The sequence below is a fragment of the Varanus komodoensis genome, unplaced genomic scaffold, assembly GCF_004798865.1.
Source record: "Varanus komodoensis strain SLA01 unplaced genomic scaffold, ASM479886v1 scaffold23, whole genome shotgun sequence".
NCBI classification, from domain to species: Eukaryota; Metazoa; Chordata; class Lepidosauria; order Squamata; family Varanidae; genus Varanus; species Varanus komodoensis.
The window spans coordinates 5212757-5227536 of record NW_025335627.1 but is presented as its reverse complement, the minus strand read 5'-3'; the positions used below and the strand labels follow the sequence as shown (position 1 = coordinate 5227536).

Here is a 14780-nt window from a genome sequence, read left to right as displayed (position 1 = left end):
ATTCAAGATCCGAAGACTGAATCCCATTGTGGCATAGATCGGGTGAGACATGTCAATTTTTTGACCTTCTTTATCAGCCAGAGTAGAATGTTCCTTAGTTTGCCTGCCCTATGAGTCATCTGTGCAAGTAGCTTGGAGAAACTACCCTGGGAGGTGCCTGGACACCCAAGACCTTGGGTGGAGATAACAGTGTCGGGAGAAGTAAAGACTTGTTGGGAGTCCTCTGAATCCAAGTCAGATTCATAGGGGGGACTAGATGAGGACCCGTCGGGAGACGTTGATGGATGGGTGAGAACCAAATGTTGACAGGGCATCTCTCAATACCAAGTAAGGGGTGGAGTGATGAGGACACATTAGTGGTGGTGGGTAATATCTGTATGGGGGGTAGGAATGCCACGGAGAGGGTCGCTCCATACAGTCAGGGATGAATTCCCCTTGGGGAAGAGGAACCCAGTACCATGATGGCTGTGGTGTGGAAGACTGGGGTGGTAAGAAGGAAAACAGGCATTGAGGTACCCTCAGAGAGCCCTCCAGAGATGATTGCCCCACAGGCGTAGGAGTGGGCAATCTTACAGGTGGACGATCTGGTCCCAACTGGGGAGGAGATTCACGGATCCCTCTGTCAGAAATTGAAGATCTTGCCACGGGATCAAAGTGATCGGGACTGGAGTGTAGCGAAGTTGTAATCCGTGGAGGTGATGGTGGAGGTGTCGCATGCATAACTGATTGGCAGCTTGGTGGTTCAGTTGGAACCAAAAATGGAACCAAGATCGGTGCGGCACTTGGTTCAGAGTGAGGCACTTTGTCACGCTTCTTGTGCCAACACTCAGATTTGTCGGGTTTGTCCTTCTTAGGATGCTTTGGTTTCGGTGATTCTTCAGACCCAACATGCTTCCTCTTCTCCTTATGTTTGCAAGAAGGAGACTAAGAGGAACGCTTTCCATCTGTGCCGACAAGATCCCCTTTGGATAAGCGAGGGGGGATGAATTTCAATGGTCCTGAAGCAGCGGAGGATCTGGCCTCAGCTGAGACGTGCTTCATGTCCTAGCGTAACATTTTGCGCAGCCTATTCTCGTGGTTTTTGCGAGTTTGCCTGATGAACGACTGGCAGTGGCTGCACTTGTCAGTCCTGTACCCTTCTCCAAGGCAGAGAAGACACAGATCGTGCGGATCAGTGGGAGACATTTTGGCTCCACATTGAGAGCACTTACGGAAGGCTGCCTGCTGTGCCATCAAGAAGAAGAGAAAGACAGCAAATGGAGATCGTTTGTGGAGAAGTAAGGACGATGGGGTGGGGTTAATTTTTTATTTGGAAGGGGTAAAGGGAGGGGGGATAGAACAAGAGATAAAGGCAGGAGTTCAGTGAAGGGAACAGCGGGATTTAGGGTATAAAGTGGAGTTTAAGAGAAAGAAAAGAGTTTTTAAGATTTATAAGATTAACAATTGAGAAGATGAGGCAACAAGCAAAGAAAAAGGTCTGAGGCACAGCGAACAACGGTTGCAAGCAGACTAAGGAAAGAGCGGGCACTCTGACCATTTATACTATGGGGGGAGGGTGCAGAGTTCCCACCAAAAATCATTAAAGCTCTTAAATCTTCCCAGCAACAGGCACTGCGCTGGTGCAGCACCCATAATGTGTGATACACGCAGACCATAATGAAGAACATCACCATAAAGGGTCAGCTGCAAGCTTCCTTTAATCTAACACAGAACTTAGCACTCTCGTGATGCAAACGTGCAATGTTGATTTCTTATTTGCAATGTACTATTATCTCATTAGGCTATTGGGATACACTGGACCCTTCTGTTATTTACTATGAACCAGTATTTCACTGAAAATAGAAGTTATTTTTTGCTTCCAGTTCTGTTTTCTCCTTGAGGGCTTTTTAATATTGTGGAGTCCAGTGTACCTCAACAGTTTTTGTACATGGTGTTTTTGAAAAGTTGTATGAATAAAATCTGCTTTTTTATGTTAAACTGGAGTAATTGTGAAATCAATCATACACAGCACAATTGTACACACATCTCAGAAGTTAGTCCCACTGAGTTCAAAGGACCTGGCCAGTTGGTATAAAGTTAGGATTGTACCCTACCTTTATTTCCACTTAGCACTTTAAAGAGCTCAGCTGAGTTCCAACAACAGATTGATACTGTCAAAAAAAATTAAATGCTATGCTGAGTTAAATGTTAGCTTAAATGTTAAGCTACTGTGGCAAGGAGGCCAAATTTAGTCACAGCAAAGAGAAGAATGAGCTTGACTAAAAGTTATAGGATAGTTCTGACTATGCATAGTGCTTAAAAGATTGCAGCAAAATTTGCCTTATAACTCTTTGGAACACTTGGTACTTTGGTGACTGTTTCACGAATTCTAATTCACCAAATTCAATTCCAGTACAGTAAAATTTAGTTTCATCTAGAATCTTCTGAACCTGGGTATACTTTGTTCTTGTAAAATTTTATTTATAGCTTAACTACTATCATTACAGTTTAAACAATCTTGCTAAAATACAGTGTTTTATTCAGTAACAGTGGTAGAAAATCTACAAAGCCATTATTACTGTTGACCTCTTGCTCAAGTTCACAGTATGTCACTGCGTCAATACTATCTACATTTATTATACTGGGCTTTATATATACATACAGCAGGTTATGATCCCAGAGGGATGAAATGCTTTTCCAAATTAAAAGCAGAATTTTAAAAAGGAAATACTCATGCATTCCACTATAATTTTTATTTGATATCCTCAAGGCTAACCCAAAAAATGTAGTCATGTTGATTCAAAGTGAATGTTTTTGCTGGCTGTAGACATCTTATAAATTTAATAGCAGAAAGGAAGTAATGAAAGTATGCTGCAAAGTTAATTAGTTCCCACATAACATGGCATTTCCAATATGGCAGTGCCAAAGAAAATCATTAATCCAATGCAACAGACAATCGGCCTATGCTATGTAAGCAGCAGTTTTCAGGAGATAAAAAGATAGAATATATTGCCATTTTTGTTACTACTCTTGGCCTACATTTACAGTGCTCTGGGATTCAAGGAAGGGGCTGTGATATGATATTCTGTGTAAGTTTTTACATGCATGTAGACATAGACATTGCTTTAAGTATACTCACACACACTTAATGTGTTTATTCTGGGATGAAGCATTTTAGAGTAACATAGATATTTCCAATAATAGTAGTTGCAATGGTAATAATAATAGTAAGAACAGCATTTATATAGTGCACTAAAACGTACAACGTGTTTCATATGCATTATCTCAGAGTGAACTACACATGCATGAATGCACAAACTTGTAACAAAACTCCTCTGAATACTTCTAAGGAAAGGCAGCTTTGAAAGAAGAAACAGGAAGGAGAACTTCAAACTGTTTCATAGATATGCTCAATTTTGCTCAATCAATCTGGCATGACTATTTCAGATTGGCCTCCAAACCTGGCCTATGCACAAAGGTCCAGAAGCATTTTGACTCTCAAAGTCATATGGGGGGAATAGCAAATTGGGGAGCTGATTTGAAACTCAGAAGCAGAAGACAGAGAAAAAGTGATACACCCCTTTCTTTACAGATTCTGTATTCCAAATTTGTCCCTACCCAGGTTAGGTTTGCCTAGGAAAATACAGCTGTCAAGATTTTGTTATACATATATGTGCATTACGTATCATTGGAACCTATACTACAGCTCAAACAACATTTCATGGGATTTCTGTGGTTCTTTCCTCAGTGTTTACTATGAACACAAAGATGGATAGGTAGGCTGCTACGAGTGGAAGAATATATAGGGAGGTCAAGTTTTTTGTTCTTCTGTTGGCTCCACATAGAGAACTCAGAAATCATCTTCCTGAAAGCTTGTTTTACCTGCAAGAGGAAAAATACAGGGAAACTATGTGGAGGGTAACTGAAGGGCTAGAAGGGAAAGGTGGCAGCAGTCTCTTTCTATACTGCCCACCTCCACTAATAGCTCATCTAGCAATCAAGCATGTAACTCCACGTCATGTCACTGGAACCTGAGTGGGCAACTCTGGATGCTCTAACTAGAGTTTTTGCCATAATACTTTCCCTATAGTATGTTCTTCTGGAAAGGAAGCATTCCAAATTGAAGAAAGCAATCCTATGATCTCATGGACACAGGATTTTTCACAATTCCCCTCCCAAAGCTGTTGGCATTCCTATGACTTCTGGAGGCAGACTGATACCCACTCCCTTCCCTTGCAGATACTAAGGAAAGAACCATGGCATCTACCCTCTGAGGTCACAAACATAAGCTCGAATGACCTCATACAGGTCAAAAAGGGAGCATTACTGTGGGTGGGGAGGAGAGGTGAGAGAGGAAGCCAGGAACTGTAGAGAGAAAAAAACCTGAGAGGACAAAGAGGCATGAATCACCTCCAGCATTCCTTCCACTCTGCTGGCAGCAGCCTTCCTGGACACAGGATTCTTGGAAGCCTCCAGGATCGGAAGCTTCCAGCTAGAGGGCAACAATCAGTGGTCTGTCCCCATACTGACCCAAAATGGCAAGGAGAGAATGAAAAGGCACAGCATGAAGAGATACCGGTTGAAGACCAGAACTATCTTTCATTCCTTGACAATACTAAGAATCAGGCAGAGGGAGAGAAAGAAAGGGAATCTGGTTGCATCCTGTTTGCTCCTGCTGATCATCTGGATCACATTTCTAGGATATATTAAAAATCATAGTTTTAATTATTTCCCAGGTGTGCCTCTTGAAAAGTCATCCTCCAGACCTTTGTTAAAGGGAAAAGTTATTCCCATTTTAGATATGGAACAAGGAATTGGTATAAAAATAAGTAAGAACTAGTGTCAGAGCTTGCTTTTTACCCTCCATCCTCCCAATCTGTTTTCCTTCAGTATCCCGTCTTTTCTATTGTGTAATCAGTGATCTCTGTAAACTGTGTTAAGAGTCTCCTTCAGCAGAAGAATGGTGCAAAATGCTTCAAAGTAAGCAAACAAGCAAGCAAGCAATAAATAAATAAATACATAAGATACCTGGGTGCGATTGAAAGCCACTCTTGCAAAGACAGCTTGGGATACACTGGCCCGCTTCAACTCATCCCTAACTTGCTGGTAGATATCTGGAGAGACTTCCACTGATGAGTTTGTTGGCTCTGGTTTGACTGTTCTAGGAATGGGTGGATGATTTAGAAACTGTTGGTTAATCGCCTGTGGGTGTTGATGAGCCAGTAGTCGGCTTACTGCAATCTGCTGGTTTATCAAGTGGGCCATTGCTATCTGCTGCCTGACAAGTTGTGGGCTGAGTTGGGGTGTGAGAAGACCAGGGCTCATGATTGGCTGCAGTGTTGGCACTTGATTTCTGATTGGAGTACTGTGGTGTATTTGACCATGAGGAGATTGTTCATTTGTTTTGCCCAAGGTTGCCAGCTGGTTGATATTTGGTAAGTGCATGGGACGTTGACCAAGAACACAATATTCTGACAGGTTGTCTCTTTCAACTCGTTCCACTGTTAAAATAAACAGAATAATGTAAGTATATTGTGATTTGAATGAAAGACACAGCAGGGTTTTTGAATATTCATATACAACGTTGAGTGCTTTCAGTCTAATGCTAAGTCAGCTAATGGCACAATGCACAACAGAACAGTAAAATTAGTAATGTCTACCCTCTGTAAAAGTTATATAGTAAGGCTTGAATGAAAAAAAATCTAGTAATGAAATATTAAAATACTGAATTTCAAGAGCTAGGTTAACTTCTTGCCTCAGTCGCCCAACCCAGCAGCTGACAATGATGTCATTGTTTTACTGCTGTAATGGCAAACTCCAAGACTGAGCTTCGGACCCTGCACCGGAAGATGGCTGCATGCAACAAGATGGAAAAATACAGCTCCAGTAGAACTGCATTGAGGCAACCAGAATCCTACTGGATGGCTTGCAGGCACTGGATTTGCTTGAACAAGTAGATCCAGACCCACAGATTTGTACCCGTACAGACACTTTAACTCTGCTCAACAGCATCTTCTGGGTAGCCAATAAAAGGAAAACTTCTGTCCTCTTGCTTTCTCATTGGTTGTTGTTAGTCTTAGTGCTATTTCTTCAATTTATATCCTTCTCTTTAGCAACTTCTTGAAGCAGTTCACAATATCAAAACTTTGAAAATCTAAAACAGTATCAGCTTGTCTATCTATAACTATACACAAATAGAACAATCACAACTAGTTAATAACTTGGACAAGTTCACCAGTTCAATGATATCTTGGAACTAGGGTGTCCATTCCTCCATGCAAAGGCTAGGGATACCCTCTGCAACCAGTGTCAAATATACACCCCGTTATCTCAATACACTTTAAACCATACAAATTTAACAGGGATTCAAAAGTGCAAGAGGTTTTCACACCATAATCCCTGATAATCTTCAACATCAAAATTAGCTCTAAAAACCTTCCAAATCTTCTAGTGAAGTGACAGCAACTCAGTATTTAACATATTCTTTTACCACAGAAAATATACACACTAATACGTAGCAGCTTTTAATAAGACGCAAGTTAATTGAAAGCAAAGGGCATGCCTTGAATCCTCATATGCGGGCTCTTGGAAAGTTGGCGCCATTTGCCCATGGCCAGAGAAGGGAAAAACACGTGTAGTCACAATACCTTTTCCAGCCTCCAGGAGGCAGTTCTACTGTAGTCAATGCCTGAGGGCAGGCTTGTTAAATGGACTACATAATTACTGGCCTCAACTTTGCAGAGCCACTCTAGAGCCTGGGAGGTGCTTTTCATGTGGTAACACTGAAAAACTGTGATTATCTCAATCACTTATTTCTTTTAATCACAACCCACTTAACCCAATTATAAGCAAGGGGGTAATTTCAGAAATCTCATTTCCAGTCAACATTTAACTTTTTGTTTACCCCAACCATCCAACAATGCTATTTACTGTCTGGTCTGAGGCCAAGAAATCTGTATTTGCACATCTGTGATTTGTGAGGCCGGAGGGACAGTTCTGCCATGCCAGTTGGCAGACAGGGGATGGCGGCATGTTACCCAGAGCCCCTCTCCAGATCACAGAGCTTCTGCAGCAAGTTCCACCAATGGGCATTTCGGACAACACAACTACAAGAAATTGATTTAGAAGCCTTCCTGTGGCTGAGAACCGATGTGTATTTTTGGTTACAGTTGCCAAATGAAATGCTGATTAAGAAATATTAAGGAGTGACATACATTTAATAGTTTAAATCTATAAATGTCTCCCATAAACTATGTATCCTTTTTTAAAAGGTGAGTACAACACATGTTATTGTACTGAGCTAGGTTGGTGGGCAGTGAAGAAAACCAGTTCTGGAGAAATAAAAATAACATTTGAAAATAATTTATGCTATTTAGTTAATAAGTACAAATATTTTAACAGGTATATCAAAGAATATGTTCCCTCTGTTGCTGGCAATATTTGGGCTCACTGGAAAATGGTATGATCAAAAATTTTCATCTCTATTTCAGGAAATGCATTTTCAAACTTAACACAGTATTCAGGAGGATAAAATGTGTAGCTAGTTGAAAAGTCAAGGAAAATTAAATATCTATAGATAAACAGACATGGAAAGGACATGATTTCATTTAAGGTATAGTTCTTTGTTTAGACAGATAAGAGTCCTACAACTCTCGGAACACTGAGAGTTACAGGCCATTTTCTGTTTAGATATGCATGCTTTTAAGCAGCTTTATTTTAGAATGCCATACGATATTTTAAGACAGTTTACTGATCCATTTATTAAGCAAATCAAAATTTAGTTATGATATGCTTACTGCACAACCCATGGGCTTTTAATTTATATACTAAAATTTGTTCATAATCTTTCAAATTTAGAAAGAAAAAGAAACTGTCCTAAATGGCTAATTCTCTCCTGCACTAATAAAATGAAGATATTCATGTGATTGCAGATGAAATTCAAATCCTGAAGCATGCCTGCTAAAACAACTTCTCTGCACTACGGATGTATTGAAAATATTCACATTCAACTTAACCTACCATAAGACTTCCTCCATATTTAGCCAATTAGGCTGTAATGGTGTATAGTATACACTTACTCAGGAATAAGTGCTATTGAACTCAATGGGACTTACTTCTGAGGATACTGCACTGTATCTTGGTTATCAAAACCTTTTCAAAAACTGCTAAGTGAAGAAAGTTACTGGGAGGGTTCACATGACATGTTAAGCTGCCCCATGACTAAGTCACAGAGGGCTGGGTTGTTTGCTGGATACCCTGCTGTGTGCCTGGCAGGGGACTTGGCTGAGTGTGGGTTGTTCTGTTCTTCCTTCCCCTTCACTCCTCCAGCCAGTTCAGGCATGAGGCCATCTTGTCTCCCTTTGTCGTCTCCAACAGCTACTCTTTTAATTCATACCATTTAAAAGGAAAAAGTCTGACCCTCAAAAAAGCACAATTGGGATCACATTATTTTAGTCTTTAAAATTACATGTTTTTAAAATTGCTTCTGTTGGTTCTTTGCAGGTACAAAAGTGTAGGTGTATTTATGGCTATTCTAAATGTATAGTTTTGCGTGCTCAATTTCCATTCATTTGAGTTGTGAAAAGGCAGGCAAGGCAAGACAATATACAGGCCAACTTGCTCACACTTGCCAGCTGCCATTTGCCAAACTGCTGATCACCAGGAGACTGGGAAAGTGGAGGGAAAGTAGGTGTACCAAAAAGGGATAGCAGGACTTTCACATACTTAGTAATGTAATTCTCTCCATTTAAATTGTTGCACTGACAGTTGTCAGTGCACACTTGCAGCAGATGCTCCAAAATGGAGGGGGGTGGCGTTACTACCACTTCTTTCTGGAGTAGCTGCAGACTAGGGAAAGTGCTGAAAGGGTGAAGGGAATTGACAACTGATAATTCAACACTTTAAAATTGAGAGGATTCAATTGCCAAGTGCATAATACTGTTCCACCCTCTCTTGGTACACCTTCTTTCTCCATTTTTTTGTCCTTCACCAGTGCTTTTCCATTGACAGTGAAGTACTTGATCCCTGCCAATTGTGTGCAGTCTTACCTTGTATCAAATAGCTGTGAGCATGCACGCACTTGTGCATCTGTGAGAACCCACCAATTTTTTTAAATGAACACTTTTCAGGAAAGAAATTTTTTAAATACATTAGAACATTTTTATGCTGCCCCATTTGCAAAAAACCTTGGGGCGGCTTACAAAAGCAAATTTTTCCTGAGGCTCTGAAATTATTTTTTTTTTAAAAGCTGAGGACCAAATTGTAGTCCTTCCAAAAGCGCCATTCAGTGGAGAGACAACTGCTGGGCATTTGCAAAAGTAAGTACCAGAGGGTATTACTGCTCCTGCTGAGCAAGAAGTTCCCAACAACCCACAATAAATTTACCATGCCAAAAGTGAATACCGGAAAAATCCACTGCGAGTTGAACAACCTCTCAGACAAGTCCAAGGTGGCTTGTTCAAGGAAAAATAAGCCACCCTGCAAGAACTGCACTGGGTTTGGATAACACAATATAGCTTACACAACACATAGCTGATTACTCATGGAGGGTACAAGCCAGCTACCTATCTCATTCCTATATTGAAACTGAACGACAAATATCAACACGAAAAAGAGACTTCCCCCCTAATTTCCCCCACCAATCCCATCATGAAGAATAGTGCTCCATGGACCATTCTATTAGCAGGCCAGAAACAAAAACACAGCATCCTTCATATAACCTATTTCCAATGACAGTATTTCCACTAACTGCTGACTAAAGAGGCCCCGACATGTGAAGCTTGTGCTAAAATTGCTCTATATTGTGAATTTAAAAATCTAAGCTAATTGTACATTCAGTTTCTTCTATGGTCTCTGTCTCACATTAACAGTGCACAAATAGCACAAGAGTGCTAGTAAAAATGTTGTTGTTGTTGTTTTAATGAGTATCTAAAGCTGCTAGTTACTGTGAAGGAGGAGGAGGAGAAACAACAGCACCACCCTCCTTGGAAGCTTACAAGATAAACAGTAAAGAGAAGATAAATTAGACAACTGGGAGGAAGAAAAGTAAAGGGAAAGAAGGGTTACAATATAGTGCATGAAACTTCTCACACAGATGTTAGAAAATGACTGCAAATGAACAGCTATTTAGAAACCTATAGGAAGGTGCACATGCAGTTAGCCAACCTCCAAAAAATTAAATATGACTGACATAAATGCAGAGGCTGCCATGAGCTAAGTGAAAACTTTAAAATATTTCAAGCCTAAATAGTTCTGCTGCATTTGTAATGGGTTCCAAAAACTATACACTGAGCATGTTTATTTCAAGTTCTCCTTGCATATAGCTTTTACATCTGTTGCTAATGATATCAAATTATTGATTGTTCAGTTTCTTATATTTGTTTAAATGTTAAGTATACGTTCTGCAACCTAATGCTTTTCTTCTTCCAGAGGGTTTTTAAAATTTTTGCTGTGCATTAGTTATATTTACTTTGATCTTCCAGTATGTATAATTATTTTACTGTTTGTTTATTTCGATAGAGTAGGAGGGGGGAAAGGTTGACCAAAGAGATCTATATGTGGCAACTTGTAACAGAATCACATAGCTTATGTTTAGGAAATCATGGTTTTGATTAAGAAGGGACCAGTTAGTTCCCACTGCTTTATTAAAAGAGACATTAGTGGATAAATAAGAAACACATTTCACACAGCAGATTATGTTCAACTGCAATGCCAATAAAATAATTTTGAAACCCTCTTCTACTTTCCATTTGCAATAGTAAATTAGGAAAAAATGGCTTTTCATTTCAAACAACCAATGCTTTGGAGTTTAGATGCATGTGTTAGCTCCAATGACATCAATGGCTGCTTCCACTGGATTGACCCTGAATCTTGTTGACCACATTTACAATCCCTCAACCCTTTTTTAAGTAGAAGGAATGCACTGAGACTGAAGTTTACAAACAATCACTGATCTCACATCTGAAATAAATTCTCATTTATAAACATTAGGTTATGAAGTGGAAATGAAAATCATAAGAAACTGAAAAGATGTGAAATTAAAAATACCAAAATCATCTCTTTGAGAGGGTTTTCAATGATGATAATAAAGTTCTGAATCTGTTTGTATTTCATGCACAACAATACCTGTGATTTTTTTTCTCATTGTTGTTTTCCCTCCTACTTGTTTAACTGATGAATCGACATCACTTGAACCATTTTAGAGCAGCTTGTGTTTATTTCACACATACCTTAACCTTCCCTTCCTCCTCAACCATACACACGCATACACACAGTCGCAAGCAGCTGTAAACAGGCTGAGCCTATTTAACGGCATACACACAGTTATGCAGAAACTCTTCGGGCACAGATTCTTAACATCTCGATTGCAATCAAGGTCTCATTCTGTTTTTACTGCATTCAACAATTTAACTGTACACTTACTAACTAAAAAAGAGAAAAAAGTATTAAAAATTGAATGCTAAGAAAGAAAGAACGTGGAATCTCACAACATGTTAAAACTATTTCGTAGTTGTAATAGCATCTCAGGGTTTTCTAGACTATTGAAGGCACTCATACACCACAGCCCAGTGCGATAGGACAACTGTCCCCTTTTCTCTTACAAGTAGGAGCAATCCACGGAACAGCCTTGAAGCTGCGCTTTGATTCTCTTTAAGCTGAGAGCATATAGGGACAAGGTCCACAGCTTGGGAGTGCTCCTCACCCCAGAGCTTTCATTGGAAGCTCAGGTGACAGCAGTGGCTAGGAGCGCTTTCCTTCAGCTTCAGCTGATCCATCAGCTGCGCCCCTACCTGGAGTACGACTGCCTGGTGACAGTGACACACACATTGGTGACTTCCCGCCTTGACTTCTGTAACGCGCTCTACATGGGACTACCCTTGAAGACGGTCCGGATACTTCAATTGGTTCAAAATAGAGCTGCCAGGTTGCTGACGGGGACTGGGCGTTATGTTCACATGACTCCAGTCCCTCCGTCAGCTTCACTGGCTTCCCATTGAAGTCCAGGCCCAATTCAAGGTGTTGGTGATGACCTATAAAGCCCTAAACGGCTTGGGTCCTGGCTACCTGAAGGAGCGCTTACGTCCATATACGCCCGCCCGCCCCCTGAGATCTGCGGGAGAGGCCCTTCTCCAGGAACCCTCCGTGAAGGAAATTAGGAGGGTAGGTGCTCAGAGGAGGGCTTTCTCTGCGGTGGCGCCCAATCTATGGAATGCGCTCCCCAGAGAGGTCCGCCTGGTGCCGTCGTTATTTGTTTTTCGGCGCCAGGCGAAGACCTTTTTATTCAAACGTCATTTTAATTGCTAATATTATTTGCTTATTTTATTCTTTGGCCAGGGCGACTTATTTTATATTGTTAATTCGTTTTATATTTTTAGTGTATTATATTTTAATTGATGTTTTGTGAGCCACCCCGAGGCTTTGGCAAATGGGGCGGCATAGAAATTTTCTAAATAAATAAATAAACAGCACTTACAAATATTCCCTTTTTTACCTTGAGAAACAACACTTATAAAATTGTTCAAATTCTCTTAAACCAAATAAACCCTTTGGAAAAATATAGATGGTGTATACAAATCAGCCTATGTAAAGCATCACTTGATCATTTTAGAGTAATGGATTTAGAAGCATTCAAGATCTGTTCAGAAGCTTGGCAAGGATTAAAAACTAAAATTATTTTACCTTTAATCTTCTTGTACTTTTTATACCATCTTCCAAACTCCTGGCACTTGGTTGCTGACACATTGGCATAGTATGTGCTATTTACAATGGATGATATCATACTCTGAAAGCAGAGAGAGAGTTGGTATTTCTAAAATGAACACAATCAAAAAATGTTACCAGAGAAAGTGACATACAAGTGCAGATTCATCAACGGTTCATTCTTAAACAAAGTAAAAAGAAGACAGAAAAAGCATCTTACTGGCTAAGTCTCAACATCAGCTTTATCTCCCAGTTCATATCACTAGTTGTGATTACTTTCATTGTTAATTATGTGGAAAAGACTTGTGTCTCCAGCTTACATCCACTTGTCACTTTAATTTATACTAGGTATTATCAAAAGAATCCTCTTACTGAAAGCATAACTAGAAGCTGTGTCACATTGGGGAATACAAAGGGTGAGAAGAATTGTGATTTAGGAACCGGATCCTAAAGGTAAGATTAGATGCTCCAGCATGCATAATCCAAATAATGCTTTTCAGATGTTTCTGCTTGGCTTCCAACTAAAACAAGGACCACACAGCCAAGAATCTGGGAACATTCGTGCTACTTGCTGCAGAACAACAGTTAGGCAAATAAGTTAAATTAATGTAATTTCTAGAAACTTGCCATTAATCCTTGTGTGAAAATCCACATGGGAGACAAATTAAATGTTAGCCTGGGCAGATGAAAATAAAAATAGTAACTATCAAACAAGCAGAACAAACAAGTTTTTGGATCCAGAAACAAATATTTAAATACTTTAAAAATATTCTTGACTGCTGGAAACAGACATTAAATGTCTAACCCTTTCTGCCATCAAGCACAAAGGATGGTAGCCTCAGCCAGACTGCACAGGATATCGTGTGATTAAACAGCTCTGGAAATTTGCTGCTCCTCTGCTTTTATGTAGCACATTTTAAAATTATTTTTAATTCTTCCAAAACTTAAGATACCATTCTATCATCAAAGGTCTCCTGCTCACCTAAAACAAATAATGTTGGTGATCATAATGCTTCTTACACAGAAAACTTACTCAACTGCTAGAGGACTTTTTCTAAAAGAAGAATATGGTAGCTATGTGGAAATTCTAAAAAATCAGGAAGGTTTAAGCCTGAAATGTGTTTACTTTTCAATGACATGTACATTATTTCCATGATACCACACAGTTGAGTCTTTAAATGTATGAAGTTTTAAATTATGCCTCTAATCTCAAAGATTAAGACTCAGATTGCTAATTTTTTTCATGTTGCTTTAAAACCCAAATCTATTACCAAGTAGACTACAGTACTTCATTCTGTACAGAGTCTGTCTAATTTCAGGTGATGGCATAATTGCAATTTAAAGTAAAAATGTAAAAGCTACACTCCAAAGAATATCAAAGCAAGATGTTCAATAGATTTAGCAACAAGCCATAGATGCCTGAGTTCTGCAATAGGATTTGTCAAAAAGCAGGAGGAACCCCAATCTTAGGTGCTCTTTTCTCCAGTTGGAACAAGCAATAGCTTTGGGGTTGATGATTTTCAGTGGGAAAATACAGAAGGAAGACTTCATCTCCTTCTCCCTTGCACCGAGATGTCACACCCAACCCAAAGCTGTGCCAGGATCACCCCCCAAAAAATGAAGATAAGGTCTCTGTGATATCCTTATCACAGAGACCAAAGATCCTGTAGGGTCCCTATGGCTCCAGCTAAACTCCAGACACTTCCACATCTCACGGCAACTACCCTGTTTCCTCGAAAGTAAGACCTAACTGGAAAATAAGCCCTAGCATGATTCTTCAGGATGCTTGTAATATAAGCCCTGCCCCCAAAATAAGCCCCAGTTAAGATTGTGAGCAGATGGATGCATTTAGTACGTCCGTTGCAACACAGTTCGGGGTTTGGAGAGTTATGACGATGTTCCAGAAGATTATGACATGACTGTATTTGAATAAATGTAGATTGTTGTACATGAAAAAATAAGACATCACTTGAAAATAAGCTCTCATGTGTCTTTTGGAGCAAAAATTAATATAAGACCTGGTCTTATTTTCAGGGAAATACGGTATACCTGGGTCAAGACCTTCAGCACCAGTGGACTCTGAGGGACCCACTGAGAGAGTC

The 14780-nt window shown here is 39.9% G+C and overlaps 1 protein-coding gene across 1 annotated transcript in view; it reads right to left on the bottom strand.

The window, feature by feature from the left end:
* Nucleotides 1–14780, bottom strand: part of SATB2 (SATB homeobox 2) — a 148212-nt gene that overhangs the window by 64779 nt on the left and 68653 nt on the right. The window contains exons 6-7 of the mRNA XM_044432003.1: nt 12658–12760; nt 5008–5480 (exon numbers count right to left, since the gene is read on the bottom strand). Of these exons, the coding sequence (XP_044287938.1) occupies nt 5008–5480; nt 12658–12760 (576 nt within the window). The remainder of the gene's footprint in view (nt 1–5007; nt 5481–12657; nt 12761–14780) is intronic.